Genomic DNA, 15,362 nt, shown 5'->3' with positions numbered 1-15,362 from the left:
TTAAGCTGTGATGTTCCCCATAGCTCAAAATCTCAAAACTCACTTAATTTCTATACTTGATGGATGTGATAACTGCTATCATGAACTTTCCTGACACATAATCAGATCATAGGACATTTATGTATTTGACATACGGGGACTTTTCTGGGTGCAAGCCATTGTGCCAGGCACTATGGAGCCAGTAAGGACTCAAGGTTCAGTTCGCATCCCTGAGAAGGAAGCTCTGAGCAAGTTATGTTGACAGGTAAGCCTGGGGCAAGGTAGAAAGTGACAAAGGAGACAGAAAGGAACAAACAGTGATGTAGAAGTTCGGTGGAAGAAAAGGACTTCTGGTCATAGGGATTCAGGGCACTTTATGGCAGAAGAACTATCTTAAGTCTGCTAGCAAGGATCGGGAATTTGGAGGGGAATAAATCCTTCCAATCAGAGGGGCAACCACTATTAAAAATACATCTTTTAGCAGTGGCATAAAAACCTGTAGTCCCTTTTTGTTCTTTTTTGTTGTTAATTTTTTTAAAAGATTTTATTCATTCACTCATGAGAGACACACAGAGAGAGAGAGAGAGAGAGGCGGAGACACAGGCAGAGGGAGAAGCAGGCTCCATGCAGGGAGCCTGATGTGGGCCTCAATTCAGGGACTCCAGGATCATGCCCTGGGCTGAAGGCAGACGCTCAAATGCTGAGCCACCCAGGTGTCCCTGTAGTGCTTTTCTGAAGCAATGATTACTTTCTAACATATCATATGATTTGCTTATTTATGATGTTTATTACACCTTGACTGTCAGATCTAAGGTCCAGCTGTGTGAGAGTGGGTGGGGGGGATATCTGTCTGAAGCATCCCAGGCACCTAGATCAGGGCCAGGATTGTAGAAGTCTTTCTGAAGGGAAATGAGGAAAAAAATGCCACAGGCAGGCAAACAACCCCCATGCACTCCTCCAGAAACAAATTAAAAAAAAAAAAAGAGAGAGAGAGAGAGAGAGAAGATGTCAGTGGGCTGCTCTGTCCATTTTCTGGCTCCTCTGGGAGGGGCCTGTGCAACTCACCTGGCTATTTACAAGGAATTAACTCATCTGAAGTTACAGGCAATAAAAAAAAAAAATCTCATCACAGGGTTTTTAGTGGGAAAACCAGTGAAAACAAGAGCTAGAAAATCTCTATAACACCTACACTCAATATCCCAAGCTGAGCTCATGATCTCTGCTTTGTCCTTAGCCTCCCCTTCTCACCGGATTGGCTCTTGAGGTGGGGTTATCACCTAATACCTCCCAGATATCATACCAGGGACTCCCTTCTCTATACCCTGCATGGTAGCCCTTGACTCTGGTCTCCTCTTTTTACTCCTACAAGCCTCATAATTTCCTCCGTGGAGCACTGTCATTGTTTCTCAACTGATCTCTCTTTTTAAATTTTTTTTATTTTTTTAAAGATTTTATTCATTTATTTGGCAGAGAGAGAGAGAGAGAGAGAGAGAGAGAGAGAGCACAAGCAGGGGGAGTGGTAGGCAGAGGGAGAAGGAGATGCAGGCTCCTCACTGAGCAGGGAGCCTGATGCGGGGCTTGATCCCAGGACCTTGGGATCATGACCTGAGCCAAAGGCAGATGCTTAACCAACTGAGCCAGCCAAGCATCTCTGATCTTCCCTCTTTAGACTGGATGTTCTTTTATCCATCCTTCACATACAGTCAGTCTTTCTAAAATGCATTCCAATCTTGTCCCCCCTCTCTTGTTTGAAACTATTCAGTGGCTTTCAGAACCCAGTTTGTTGGACACCCTCCCTGTTCCCGGAGCTCTGGAGATTTCAAGAAGCACCTAGAGATCACCGTCCTACAAACTACTTAGGGCACAATGCTAAGCCTTCCAAGATTTGACTTCCATTTGTCTGCCCATGACCGACCATCTCTAACTTTCCCTTATCCCTGCATGTTGTAGTAGTCAAACTGACCAGTACATAATCTCTCAAATGCAGCATGTTATTTTATACCTCTAAGTCAACCCACAAGCTATTTCCTTGGTCTGTAATACCTATCTACTTGCCTACTGTAATGTAAATTACTTGTCTGCTTTGCAAATTTCTACTCCTCTTTCCAACTGCAGCTCAGGCACTAACTTTTCTGGAAAGTCTTGCCTGATATTCCTGGCCCACTAATTGATTATCCCCTCATCTTCTATCCCATACACAGAATATGCTTTTTATTGCATTTGTTGCTCTGTATCATAACCATATGGTTGCACATCTTTTTTTTATCACTAGATTATGACCCATTGATGGGAGACAGATGTTTTATTCATGTTTGTGCTCCCAGGACCCAGTGACTGGCATATAGGTGGCATTCAAATCTTAGTTGATGTGAATAAAAATACATTTTAGTTTTCCAAGAAGAGAACTAGTTTATCAAGAAGGCTTTTCTGGAGTTCCTCCACTGTTTCAGGCATGAGGCAATGATGTGACTAATTCTTTTCCAGATAGATGGAGAGGTGTTCATAGTAGAAACAGATTTTCAATTAGGTCTTTTTTTTTTTAAGATTAAGGTCTTTTTTTTTTTTTTAAAGATTTTATTACTTATTCATGAAAGACACACACACACACACAGAGAGAAAGAGAGAGAGAGAGAGAGAGAGAGAGAGAGAGGCAAAGACACAGGCAGAGGGAGAAGCGGGCTCCATGCAGGGAGTCTGATGTGGGACTCGATCCCGGGTATCCAGGATCACACCCTGGGCTGACGGTGGCGCTAAACCACTGAGCCACCCGGGCTGCCCTTTTTTTTTTTTTTTTTTTTTTTAAAGATTTATCTTAATGGTGGAAGGCACAGAGGGAGAGGGAGAAAGAGAGAATCTGAAGCAGACTCTCCACTGAGTGCAGAGCCCAATGTGGGGCTTGATCTCATGACCCTAGGATCATGACCTGAACTGAAATCAAGAGCCAGATGCTTAACTGACTGAACCACCCTGGTGCCCCAGATTTTCAGTTAGGTGTTAAGAAAGACTGGAGTTAGGAAGGAGAGAAGGGCCATTTCTGGCAAAGGGAAGGGCATGCACAGAAGCAAGGACTGACAAAAGGGCCTAGCTTATAAAAGATCAATTGAGGGATCCCTGGGTGGCGCAGCGGTTTAGCGCCTGCCTTTGGCCCAGGGCGCAATCCTGGAGACCTGGGATCGAATCCTACATCGGGCTCCCGGTGCATGGAGCCTGCTTCTCCCTCTACCTATGTCTCTGCCTCTCTCTCTCTCTGTGTGACTATCATAAATACAAAAAAATTAAAAAAAAAGATCAATTGAGGTGAAAGTAGAGGTTCTTTGATGAAATAGCAGAAAGCAAGTTTGGAAGAGGAGTTTTTTGTTTTTGTGTATGTTTTTGTTTCCTTGTTTGTTTGTTTTTAAATTGGTGAAGGAGTTCCTATTATTTAATGTCACTAAGCCTTCGTATCTCATCTGTAAAATAAGAAGGATGATTATAGTCATGATGGTCGTGGTGGTGGTGGTAATTCCATGCCAGAACTAAGGTAATTGCTTGCGTTTATCAGCTTATTTTAATCCTTGCACCCTCTGAGGTAGTTACTACTACAGATTAAGAAATGGAATATAAGAGGTTCCATGACTTGTCCAAGGTCAAACAGCCAGCCAATAGCTGGGCCAGGGATGAATCCAGGATGTTAAGCCCAGAACCTCATTTCTATCTACTACCAGATGGGGTTGTAGATATCAAATGATAAATGAAGTATACATAAAATGCCTAGTATATACCACTCAATGGATGGAAGCTGTTATTATCAGCAGTTATTTTTAGGACAGCTGGGCAGAGAAGTTTGAGCAGAGAAGTGCTGTGCATATTTGGTTTTGTGTAGTGGGTGGATTGCAGTATTGAGGACTGCAGGCAGAGGATGTTGGGACAAGGGTGTGTGAGGTGACTTATGAAGATCTGGACTAAGGCCCTGGTAACATAGATGGAAAAAGAGGACCAAGTAGGGAGACAAAAAGCAACCTTTGGCAAGGTGTTCCTTAGGCAGGAAGTTAGTTGACAAATGTGATTCTTTAAAAGTGGATTTTCACAAAAATTACTCACAAAGACTACTTCTAAAAATGTACTAAAAATGGAAACTCTCAACAACCTATGTATGCAGCAACATACAAGGTACAAAACACCATCACCATCACCACCAAAAACAACTTGCAGCAATTTCATGAATTAGAAGTTATATCATGCATATTTAATTTATTTGGGAAATTTTACACACATAAGGTATGTAGAAGGACTAGGACTAATCTAAACATCTTTGCATTTGTCCTGTGTTTATTTTAGATAAAGTTATGCTATTTTAAATAGACACATTTTTTATATTTAAGTATATTCCAGAATTTACTTTTACACATAAATGTAATCAGTCCAAAGCAACTGTGATCTATAAATTTAGCATTAATAATTTTGACTCTAAAATGATCCTAGACTTGGAAAAGGAAGATCCTGGTCTCCCCATTCTCTTTCTACCTTCTTGAAGCCTGTGGGAGCCTGCTGGTAACAGGACCTAAAATAACAAGTATATCTGGAAGGCTGTGGTCCAAGGCCATTTTCCATTTTTGCTAGCTATAATAGGGGTCTCTGGAACCAGAAGGAACACACAGCTCTTCTTATGATTGAAGAGGTTTATGCTTGAGATGAAACTAAATTTTATTTAGGCAAGAGATACTCTTATGCGTACAAAACAAAGAACAACACAATGATTCCTAGAGGCAAAAAGAACAAAACCAGAGTAACCTTGGGAAAGCTAACTCTTGCTCATGCAAACAGCTGCATGGTTCAAGCCAAATTCTGAAGCAACCTTCCTGTGAAGGCCCTTGGACACAAAACCTACATGATGCTGTACCCCTCAAGGATTTAAGCTTACTGAAAAGTAAATAAGTAAAAATGTTGATTTCTTCTCTTGTAAAAAAATAAAATAAGATAAAATAAAACAAAACAAAGGGAAGACGACTTAGTGCAGAAATGATCACACATGACATTGCATGGTACCTGAGAAGAGTGGGAGGGTGAGCTCGGGGTACATCCTGGCCAGTTCACACGACAGGAGGGCTAGGGACACACTGTAGAGCGGTGGCAGTGGGCCATGTGTTCCATAGAGAATACTGCCCGGTCTCTGTTCAGCTATTTTCTTTGAGTATACGAAAAGCTTTGCTTCAAGGATCTAGAGAGAGGTAGGAGAGTGAGAAATGATATGAAAAAACATCAGCTAGCTGTCTCAGGAGGATTTATGTTTCATCAAGTTTCGTAGTAACCAAATTAATGAATGCATATTTTAATTAGTATTAAAAGTAAAGCATCAGTTAGTTCCTGTGTTTATAGAAGATTATGTAACGGTTTTCTCACTCCTCTATCTCCCCACCCAAGGATATACAGGAAGAAGCAACAATCCGAGTATCGACCACCCTTTCTCTGAAGTTTCTGTGTAAGTCAATGGTACGTGCCTGCATGAGCTGCATGGAGATTTCATAAATTTCTCTGTTGGTGTCAGAGGCCTTGAACAGAACAAGGTTTAACAGCGTCACTATGTCGAAAGGATAGTTCCTAAAACAAAAAACAAAAAAACACAAAAAACAAACAGTATAGTTTATGAGACAGCCTGATTAGTAGTCTTGATAAATCATTACCTCTCAAAATTCTAGATGGTGAACGACCTCAGTCACACTTACTGATGACATTTTCATGCCCATTTGGTCATTGCACTGCACCCCTCATTCTTTTGCTGTTTCTTTTTCTTTTTTTTTTTTTTTTGAGAAGAATAGAAATAGCTCTACTTTCATTTAACACTGAATATTGTTGCACTGGGCTAAATAAGCACACAAAAATCTATCTAATGTAAATAGTTTTTAATGAAAACCAAATAAAAATGGAAATAACGGAAGAAAATATGTCTACATTTTGCAGTAGCTCACTGATTTAATATTTTCATTCAATCCATCTAAATGTAGCAAGCACAAACACACACATACCAGAAACAGTTGCACAGTACTGATGACACTAAGTTAGTAAGGCTGGTGTCTTCCCCTGATAGAGACTTACTGTATAGTTAGGAAAGTAATCTATGCAGTCTAGTTAGGATGAGAGTAGCTACAGCAGGCTACAGAATCCCGATAAGGGACACCTACACCACCTTGGTGTTAGGGTAGGTTTACAAGGGCGAAAGACGTAAACTGAGATTCACAGAACCAGAAGTAAACTGAGATTTGCAGAACCAGGAGACATTGGCCAGGCCATGCAAAGGGTAACATGGGGGAGTGTTCTAGGCAGAGACAACTGCCTTTTGAAAGATTACAAGAGTGAAACAGCAAGATTCCTCTGTAAAAGAAATTATATCTGTGTAGCCGACTGAATGAAAGAATTAGTAAAGGAACAAAAGATGGGACTAGGGTGATAGGTGGGTTCAGAAGATAACCAGCTTAAGGACTTCATCCTAAAACTTAAGGAGATCAGAGGAGTAAGGGAATGACATCATTTTTGAAGAAGCACTGTGAATGCTCTGTGGAGAAGGGATTTGTGGGGGGTTCAATATTGGGAGCTGTTCTAATACTCCAAAGGGGAGCTGATGAGGGTTTGAATTAGGGCAGGAATGGTAGAGACAGAAAGGAGAGGATAAGATCTGAAAAACACTAAGGAGATAAAATTGGCAGGGTTTGGTAAGTGACTGAATGCATGGGATGGAAGCTGGGGAGAATGGAGCACTGCAAATAGGTTATGTGGCGACTAGGAGTAATCAAATGGAATGTGGAGCTTAAATTCATTTCCTTTTCTTGCTAATAATACTCCTTAAAGATGATTTCTGTTTCTTAACTGTATGTTTTTTCTTACAGTGGAAGAAAGGTCATAAATAGAAAACTTTTGGTGAGATAAACAATTAGGGAATGGTCCATAGTAGTGAGTGACTGCTATTTATTTTGAGGCAAACTTCAGAAAGCAGAAGATGGGTTGGAGGTGGAAAAAAATTGTTTTCGGGCAGCTTGGGTGGCTCAGGAGTTTAGTGCCGCCTTTAGCCCAGGGCCTGATCCTGGCGACCCGGGATCGAGTCCCGCGTCGGGCTCCCTGCATGGAGCCTGCTTCTCCCTCTGCCTCTCTCTCTCTCTCTCTCTGTGTGTGTGTGTCTCATGAATAAATAAATTTAAAAAAAAGGAAAAAAAGAAAAAATTGTTTTCTTGTGGGTTCCTTTTTTGATTCTATAATATAATTACAATTGTCTAACAAGTTCTGTTTTGTTAGAACAATCACCCTTTTAGAAAGGCATAATACTGTTATGAATCTATGTCCATCTTACAGTAAGTTTAATAAGAGACAATAGTTAGCATTGGTTAAATATATAACAAATGATGGTTTTCACTTATTTTTTATATTAATCAAATTTAATTTTTTATCTTACTAGTAATACATGAATACAACTTCTTAAAAAGTAGAGCCAAGCAACACATAGAACCAGAAGATCTATTCTAGAGATGGTGCTGGCAAGTTGGTGCTGGCTGTAGGTAAGTGTATAAATTATGGAAATGCCTACTTCCTTTCTCTCCCTCAACCATTAGAGGCATCCACCTTTCTCTAAGTATGTATATAAATAAGTACACCTCCCCATTACACAGGACTGTCAATATAAAGGTAATTATACTCTCTATGTGTATTATGTGGAGATTAGCTTTTTCAGTGAATGAGGCTTACCCCCAGTGTTTCTTAACAGCTGCATAGCATTCCATAGTATGGTCATATCATAAATAACCAATCTTGTTGTAGATGCTGTGATGTGCTATTTGAATCCCTCTTTCAAGACTGAGGCACTCAATCCTCCAACTAGTGTTGAAGGCTGAGATCTCTGGATGAATCCCTCCCTGGGAATTGCCATCAGCCAAAGAAACTGGCCTAGGTCAAGGTCATGCCTATAGCCAGCAGCAGCCCCTGGGACAGGTTGAGGTCTCTTTTCCTCTGCCCAGTCCTACTTCCTTCCCTGTCCCACAGATACTGATCTCAAAGGCACCCCTAATTAATGTCCAGCACTCAAATCTCCATCCCAGAGTCTGTTTCCTGAGGAATCCAGCTTTTGACCTGCAGTATCAGACATTTAAAGGTTATTTTCATTTCACTGTTACAATGTCTTTCACTGTTGATGTTTTTTAAAAGATTTTATTATTTGTTTGAGAGATAGAGAGTATGAGTGGGGTGAGGGGCAGAAGGAGAAGCAGACTCCTCACTGAGCAGGGAGTCCAGGGTAGGGCTTGATCCCCGGACTCTAGGGTCATGAAGTGAGCCAAAGGCAGATGCTTAACTGCCTGAGCCACCCAGGCACTTCGTTTTTCACTGTCGTAACACCAAATGTGCAAGTACTTCTTTGGAAGGGATTTCTAGAAGAGGTCATGTAGGGCCAAAGGGCACATTTAAAATTATGGTAGATCTTACCATATTGCCTTCCAAAATGGCTATACTGTGCTCCAAAATGATTACTTTCCTAGAACTTTTATTTTTAAATGAATAAAAAAGCATGAGGTTGATTTGTCAGATGAGAAATTAGGGAAAGCCTCCTACATGCTAGTGGTGAGGATAATGAAGAAATGATGGATAACATTTATGTTATGCCCTGCCTACTTTGTGCTGGTTACTCTGCCAAGGCTTTTACCCAGATTTGTTATTTTATCTTCACAACAAGCTTAAAGGCTTAGAGACGTTAAGTACTTGCCCAAGTTCATGTAAATAATGGAGCCTAGACTGCATTTTGGGTAAGTCAGACTCTAAAGAATTAACTTATCCACAGTACTATCAGCCTTCAGGAAAGTCCGCAGTAGCATATTGCATAGCCAGTCTAATTTGGAGTTCTAACAAGCTGAAGTAGCTGGAACGGACTGGGAAAGTAGAAAGGATGCTCCATGAGCCCCACAGTGGCAGTGATATCTTCTCTATGTTGCTGTCTCTAACATGGAGATTTTTTTGTGGTTGTTGAAATATTTTATTTATTTATTTGAGAGAGAGAGACACACACACAGAGAGAGAACACACACATGAACAGGCAGAGGATCAAAGGGAGAGGGAGAAGACTCCCCACTGAGCAGGGAGCCCTATGTAAGGCTCCATCCCAGGACCCTGAGATCATCACTTGAGCTGAAGGCAGATGCTTAACCTACTGAGCCACTCAGGCACCCCTCTAACATGGGAATTTAACACATATACATTTTTATTTAAAAGAGCACTGATTGGAATTTAAATAAAAACATGAAGAAAGAAAAGCAACATTGGAAAATAATGCTGGATCATTGGGGATTTAAAGGCAGGAAAAAGGAAGACAAAGTCTCCTTCCTATGCAGGACCATGCACTTGACTATGTAATTAGGACATTCAATTAACTGCTTAGGACTGAGCTATGAACTTGACGGAGAACAATACTGAAAGAAATAACAACAGAGATACAGAAAATGAAAGAAACCCAGAGAAGTGAAAAATCAGAAAGATCTCAAATGAGTGAAGGAGTACAAATAAACATCTGTACTTAGATGTTTAAAATAGGCTTAGAAACAAAGTCTTATGCCATCTAGTATTAGATGATCCAACGCAGGCAGTGGAAGGGTAAAACATAAAGACAGCTGTGATCATTCGGAATAAAAATCAAATTGTAAAATAAGTAGGAAAGGCAGATACAATTCAGAAAACAAGCAAAAAAAAAAACAACGTTTTTGTTTGTTTTTTTTGTTTGTTTTTGTTTTTTTTTTGTTTGTTTGTTTTTTTAGCCTAGAAGAGAGGAGAGTTTGAAGAATTTGGAAGTAACCACTAGCTCTGGCTTATGTAGAATATGAAATGACAAAGCTCAGGATAACTTTGAGGTCTTCTGGAGAGAAACAGATTTCATTAGTTGACAGAGGGGATTACATCATACTTGCTTCTAATAGCTATTAAATAATAAGAGTGTTACAGAGTGCCTACTATGGGCTAGGCCTTAGGTCAAGATATTGGATTTATATTTCACAGATATCTTTCATGCTTCGATATACAGATCCATTTTTAAGGGTTTGTTTAGAAATGCTGTAATTTATTTACTCATTCACCTATTAATGGACTTTAGGTTGTTTTTCACTGTTTTAAAATACAATAGTAAACAACTTGCATGCATTTTTGTACATGGTTGCAATTCCTGAGGTTAGCCTGTACCGTATTAAAAGGAAAGATGGGTTTAATTTAATCCTTAATGTAATTGTACTATCGTTCTCATTTTACAGATGAGTAAGTGTTTAGAGAAACTTGCTCAGGAGCACATAGCTTGATTAGAGGAAGACCTAAATTCAAACTCAAGACAGCACCTTTCCTGAGCCCAGATTCCTAAACTCTGTGCTCTCTTGAAATACTCCTGCTGACAGACAAAACCAAATGAGGTTATCAGTATCACCAGCGAGCGAGTGTGATCAGGATTCATGAATCATAAGCTTCCCTTGTCTTCCTTGGTAATAGATAGACGATATTTCCTTACAATAAGTGGGACATATACTTTTAATATATTAGTTTGCTGGACCTGATTTAAATTAGGAAAGATTGATTAAGAAGTTAGCTTAAGGCAAAACAGACACACAAACAGCAATGGCAACAAAAATCACCTCCAAAAATAAACCCAACAAAATTCTTTATAAATTAAAACTCTGATCTTATATATAATTCTAAAACACTTATTAAATATAGTAGTATGTTGGAGGGTAAGAGTAAAAACAATGGAACTCTCAAGTATTTAATTAAATGTGAAGAGAATTATGTTAAGCCAGTAATTAGAAATGGCCTACACTTTTAATATAAAGCATACTATTTACCTTAATTTAGAATGTTGAAAATTCACTTAATCTCTTTCTCAATTTCTTTATCTGTTCTGTACTTATTTATTTTGGAGTTGAGGGGAAGTTAATAAGAATACACACAGAAGTCAAATTGTTATTTCAGTTAATGCTGCCTGACAGGTGAGCTATTTCCTTTTGTGCTAAATTATAGCATTGAGCTACATTTAATAGCTTTTAATAACATACAAATATATTTTATAGAACATTCTTTAAAATTAATATTTCCAGATCTATCATCACTTTCTCTTTTTATCCTCACTTCTATGGGTCCTATTCAAGATCCATGCTGACTTCCAAATCTCTCAATATCACTAGATATATCAGAGTTATAGTTACAGTTTCAGTTTTGACTAGATTCCAGCAAGTTCACAACACACACACACATACACTCACACAGGTCTAGAAATAAAAGAAAAAAAAAGTATGGAGAGAACTATTTTTACTCATTATCAAGTCTGATTAACACAAAAAGTGATACATGAACTATGCAAAAATGGCTAATTTCCTCTTCTAAAACCAAAGGTAGAAAATTTAATCAAGAGCGTTTAAAAAAAGTTCAATTTTTTATGTATTTCATAGTCAATTGTAAATGGTTCCTTAATAAATGAGTCTGGTTATAAACTGTCATATTCCATAAAAATAAATCCAGCATATGCTTATTTCTATTTGAAAAGGAAGAGGTGATTCTTTACTTTACAAGAAAGTTTCTTTCCTTTAGAGTATGCCTTGTAGGAGTTACTGTAAGATAATTTGAGAAAGTTAAAATATGACCCAGTTTAGGTATGACTTTTCAGGAACATATTATTTCATAACATAAGGTATTTTGGTGTTTTTAGAAGTAAACTTGTGGAAAACAAAGCAAAGGCAAAAACACCAGAATTGCTTTCAAAAGAAGTACTGAAAACGTAAGTGCAAAAATTATTCAAACAAATCTGGAGGTTTATCTAGACTACTCAGACTGAGGATTTATGGGGAGAGAGAGAGCAAATTTAAGCCACAGCTGAAATTTTAAATTCTGAACATGCCCTGTGGTAACAAATGACAGAAGGGCTGGCTACTGTCTTAGTGGACAGGTTGTGGCCATGTCATTGCCTGGCCTGCAGGCAATGGTGAGGGTTGTGAATGTAAGTTGATATGAAGTATTTGTCTAAGAAAGCAGAATTGTTTAGAATGATATCTTAAAAAATATAAATGTGAGGAGTTTTATGATGTAATATTTTTGTGCCTGGAGATCTTACTGAAATTGAGACTATACAGCTAAATTCATAGACATTTATTTGTGCTCCCTAAGGAAAAATACTTAGACTCATTCAGAGGAATGCAGTACAATATTTTATGAGATGGCCATGCAATAAAATAAATTTGACTAGGATAGTTCATGTCGAGTTCACTGGGAGAAGGGCAGCGAAGAGAAGAAAATTTTATTATTTTAGTTTTTGTCAAAGGGATCTATGGTCCAATCATATTCTAAATACATTTTCAAAATCAAAGAGTCATGTAAACATGAATTTATTTTTAAAATGTCAAAATATCTGAAAATAAAAACACTGGAGAGAGGGATTTTTGCAAGAAAAATACTATATTGGTAATATTCTATAGGTATACTATTATTTCATAATGTTAACGTCATACAATAAAATGATGGCAAACAAGACAGTTTAGATTATATTCATCTGCTGTAACTTTCACAGAGATTAAAGCATGTAATACACATTCAACTATTAGGATTATAGAAAATGTAAACTTTAGAAGTGAAATGTTATCTACTATCTTTAAAAATGAAAGATAAAAATTTTAAAGAGAAACCTCTCTCTTGAAATAGCATGTTCATTTTAGGTTTATTGAAAGTAGAGTTCTTTTAATATTTGGTTCTTATTAATTTAGAACAGAATAGGTTATAATAGGTCCAAATTTAAAGCTAATTCACTTTATTCCCTTCATCCGGTAGCTCAAGATAGCTATTTAAAATGTAACATTTAATTAAAAAAGAAAAGAAAATCGATAGTCTATATGAGTCTTTTCAAAAATTAACTTGAGCAGCCTTCTCTCAGTTTGTAATATATAAGCTCTCTCTTGGGAATAGCGTATGTACTTTGCAGTCTTCATTAACCCTTCGTCTTAGCTATGAAATTATTTCAGTGAAATAGTAAGTTATTTCACTTAATAAATTACAGTGCTGAATGACTTCACTGAGCGACTAATTTCCATAACTAGGAAGGGTGGTTTTACAAATATCCATGGAACTCAGGGGGTCACATTTTCTTTCCTTTTCTTCCTTTCTAAAGTTTTGGGCAAGAGAGATATAATATTCATTCATTCACTCATTCATTCATTCATTTTTTAAGTAGGCTTCATGCCTAGAGGTAAAGCCCAACACGAGGCTTGAACTCACAATCCTGAGTTCTAGACCTGAGCTGAAATCAAGAGTCAGATGCTTAACTGACAGGGCCACCCAGATGCCCTCTTTTACTCTCTCTCTCTCTTTTTTAATGGATAGGTGTAACATTTTTAGACCACTTCCTGGGCTCAGGATGGCTAAAGGATTTACAGTTCACACCTGTCACAAACATTTCTAGAAATTCCTTTAAGTCCTTTAATGTACCTTCTTTATCATTTTCAAATCTTGTTCTCCTTTTTCTCTGTGAATTTCCAGGCAAATAAAAAGATGGATGCTGTAACTACAAATCAGTCTTCCAGAGAATGAGAAAAATCATTGTAGCTGCAGACTTACAGGGAGTGGTCTATCTGCTGGAGAAATATTGGCCATTTTGTATTTCCTTAGAATTTACTCTGCTCAGGTAATTGCAAAAAACAGTCAGCCCTCATATTCACATCTTGAAGAACAACCTTCATTGTACTTGCCACTGACTAATATCTTTCACTTAGCAAGAATTCATACCTGCTTCCACACACAGTTGCTATGGCTTTGAAGCAGCCAGATGCGAGCTGGTAGGAACCTGTGTAACATCGGTCAATCGCCCAATTAAAAAGATTAATTTGGTCTGGATTAAGTTCCAATAGCAAGACGACAACTTCACAGCCAAGCTGATGAACCTGAATACATGGAGGAAAGCAATTATTCATGTTTAATGAAAGGTCATTCCAGGGAAAGATACAAAATCATGCTTGGCCAATATAAACTGGGTAAAATGAAAGTTTTAATTTTTTAACGATTTTATTTTTAAGTAATCTCTACACCCAGTGTGGGGCTCCAACTCATAAACCCCAAGATCAAGTTACATGCTCTACTGACTGAGTCAGCCAGGTGTCCCTTCATCTTAATTTTTATTCCATGTAGTCTTTCTTAAAGAGGATGCAAAGTTGCAACTGAAAATTGAAATGTATGCCTAAACTAAATTGGACTCTGTGTAAATCTGTCATATACGGTTCGCTTATTCTTGATTTTTAATTCTGAAAAGGTAACAAAGACTTTGTTGGCAGTGTTTTCTTATTGCATTTAAAATATTTTTGAACAATATGTGTATTTTGTTAAAAATTAAATATACACAAGGATGGTCTTTATGTATGCAAGTCTTTGAGGAAAAAAAATCAGATTATGTTTATGCAACTTGATTACAAAGCTTAGCTGGCAATGTTTTAAAAAGAAATGTAGTATCAATAAATCCTCCTTGATAAGAGACTCTCATATGAAATGATCATCATACTAGATAGAATTAATAGGATCCTTTACTGACATTTCCTGAAGCTACTGTCAAATACTGGATGGTCACATTTGTCCAGGAGAAGCCTAGTGCCTGGAGGCCATATTCCCTTCAGGGAGTTAACATCTTCCTGTCTCCTCTTTCCTTCTTTTGCCAGGTGCAACCAGGTGGAGAAGGAAAGATTCTGGCTCTTTTTTTTTCTTAATTAATTAATTAATTAATTAATTAATTTTTGCTACAGGGTATGGGCTAAGATAGAAGCAATATTCTAGTTGGATGGTCAAACATCATCAGCCTAGTTCCCCATAGGCTTAAGTAATTAGCAGCAGATAAAAAAGCTAATGATACTATTACAAAGGACTTAAAAATAACATTTCCTTAAAAAGTTAGTTCTGACTTGAAAGAAAATCAGCAAGTTTTTATTTAGCTTTAGAAACTTTATATTGAAGTGTAAGATACATAGTATACAATTCACAACTTATGAGTTACTATAACTGAACACACCAGTGTGAACACCAGATTACCAGTACCACTGAAGCCAGCTTTATGTACTGTCCTATCACTTGTCTCTCTCTCCTTTTCAAAAGGAACCATTATCCTGACTTCCACCACCATTGGTTACTTTGGGCTGTTTTAAAACTCTATGCAACGGCATCATATAGCATATAATTTTGTGTCTGTTATCTTTCATACAACTCATGTTTGACAGTCATCTATGTTCATTCAGTTTCTCTGTTGCATTCTGACAAATGATTATTTCACAATGTATTCATTCTATACTGAAGGACATCTGGGTTGTTCCCAGCTTTTGACTTCATAACACTGCTTTGAACAATTTTGTATGTGTCTGATGTTGTACATACTGGACATA

At 37.8% G+C, this 15,362-nt stretch overlaps 2 protein-coding genes across 9 annotated transcripts in view; one reads left to right on the top strand and one right to left on the bottom strand.

Moving 5' to 3' along the window:
• The window catches only part of ZAR1L (zygote arrest 1 like), a 134,321-nt gene extending 126,851 nt beyond the window's left edge, over positions 1–7,470 (top strand). Inside the window, exons 3-4 of the mRNA XM_055317444.1 lie at positions 5,380–5,448; positions 7,403–7,470. Of these exons, the coding sequence (XP_055173419.1) occupies positions 5,380–5,448; positions 7,403–7,405 (72 nt within the window). The 3' untranslated portion in view covers positions 7,406–7,470. The remainder of the gene's footprint in view (positions 1–5,379; positions 5,449–7,402) is intronic.
• Positions 1–15,362, bottom strand: part of FRY (FRY microtubule binding protein) — a 428,026-nt gene that overhangs the window by 91,990 nt on the left and 320,674 nt on the right. For all 8 annotated transcript variants that reach the window (XM_055317436.1, XM_055317438.1, XM_055317431.1 and 5 more), the window contains 3 exons: positions 13,729–13,883; positions 5,457–5,556; positions 5,005–5,176 (listed from right to left, as the gene is read on the bottom strand). In XM_055317436.1, coding sequence (XP_055173411.1) covers positions 5,005–5,176; positions 5,457–5,556; positions 13,729–13,883 — 427 coding nt within the window. The remainder of the gene's footprint in view (positions 1–5,004; positions 5,177–5,456; positions 5,557–13,728; positions 13,884–15,362) is intronic.

Source organism: Nyctereutes procyonoides, unplaced genomic scaffold (assembly GCF_905146905.1).
Source record: "Nyctereutes procyonoides isolate TBG_1078 unplaced genomic scaffold, NYPRO_anot_genome, whole genome shotgun sequence".
Taxonomy (NCBI): Eukaryota; Metazoa; Chordata; class Mammalia; order Carnivora; family Canidae; genus Nyctereutes; species Nyctereutes procyonoides.
The sequence above is the reverse complement of the archived record's forward strand: the minus strand, read 5'-3'. Positions and strand labels throughout refer to the sequence as shown.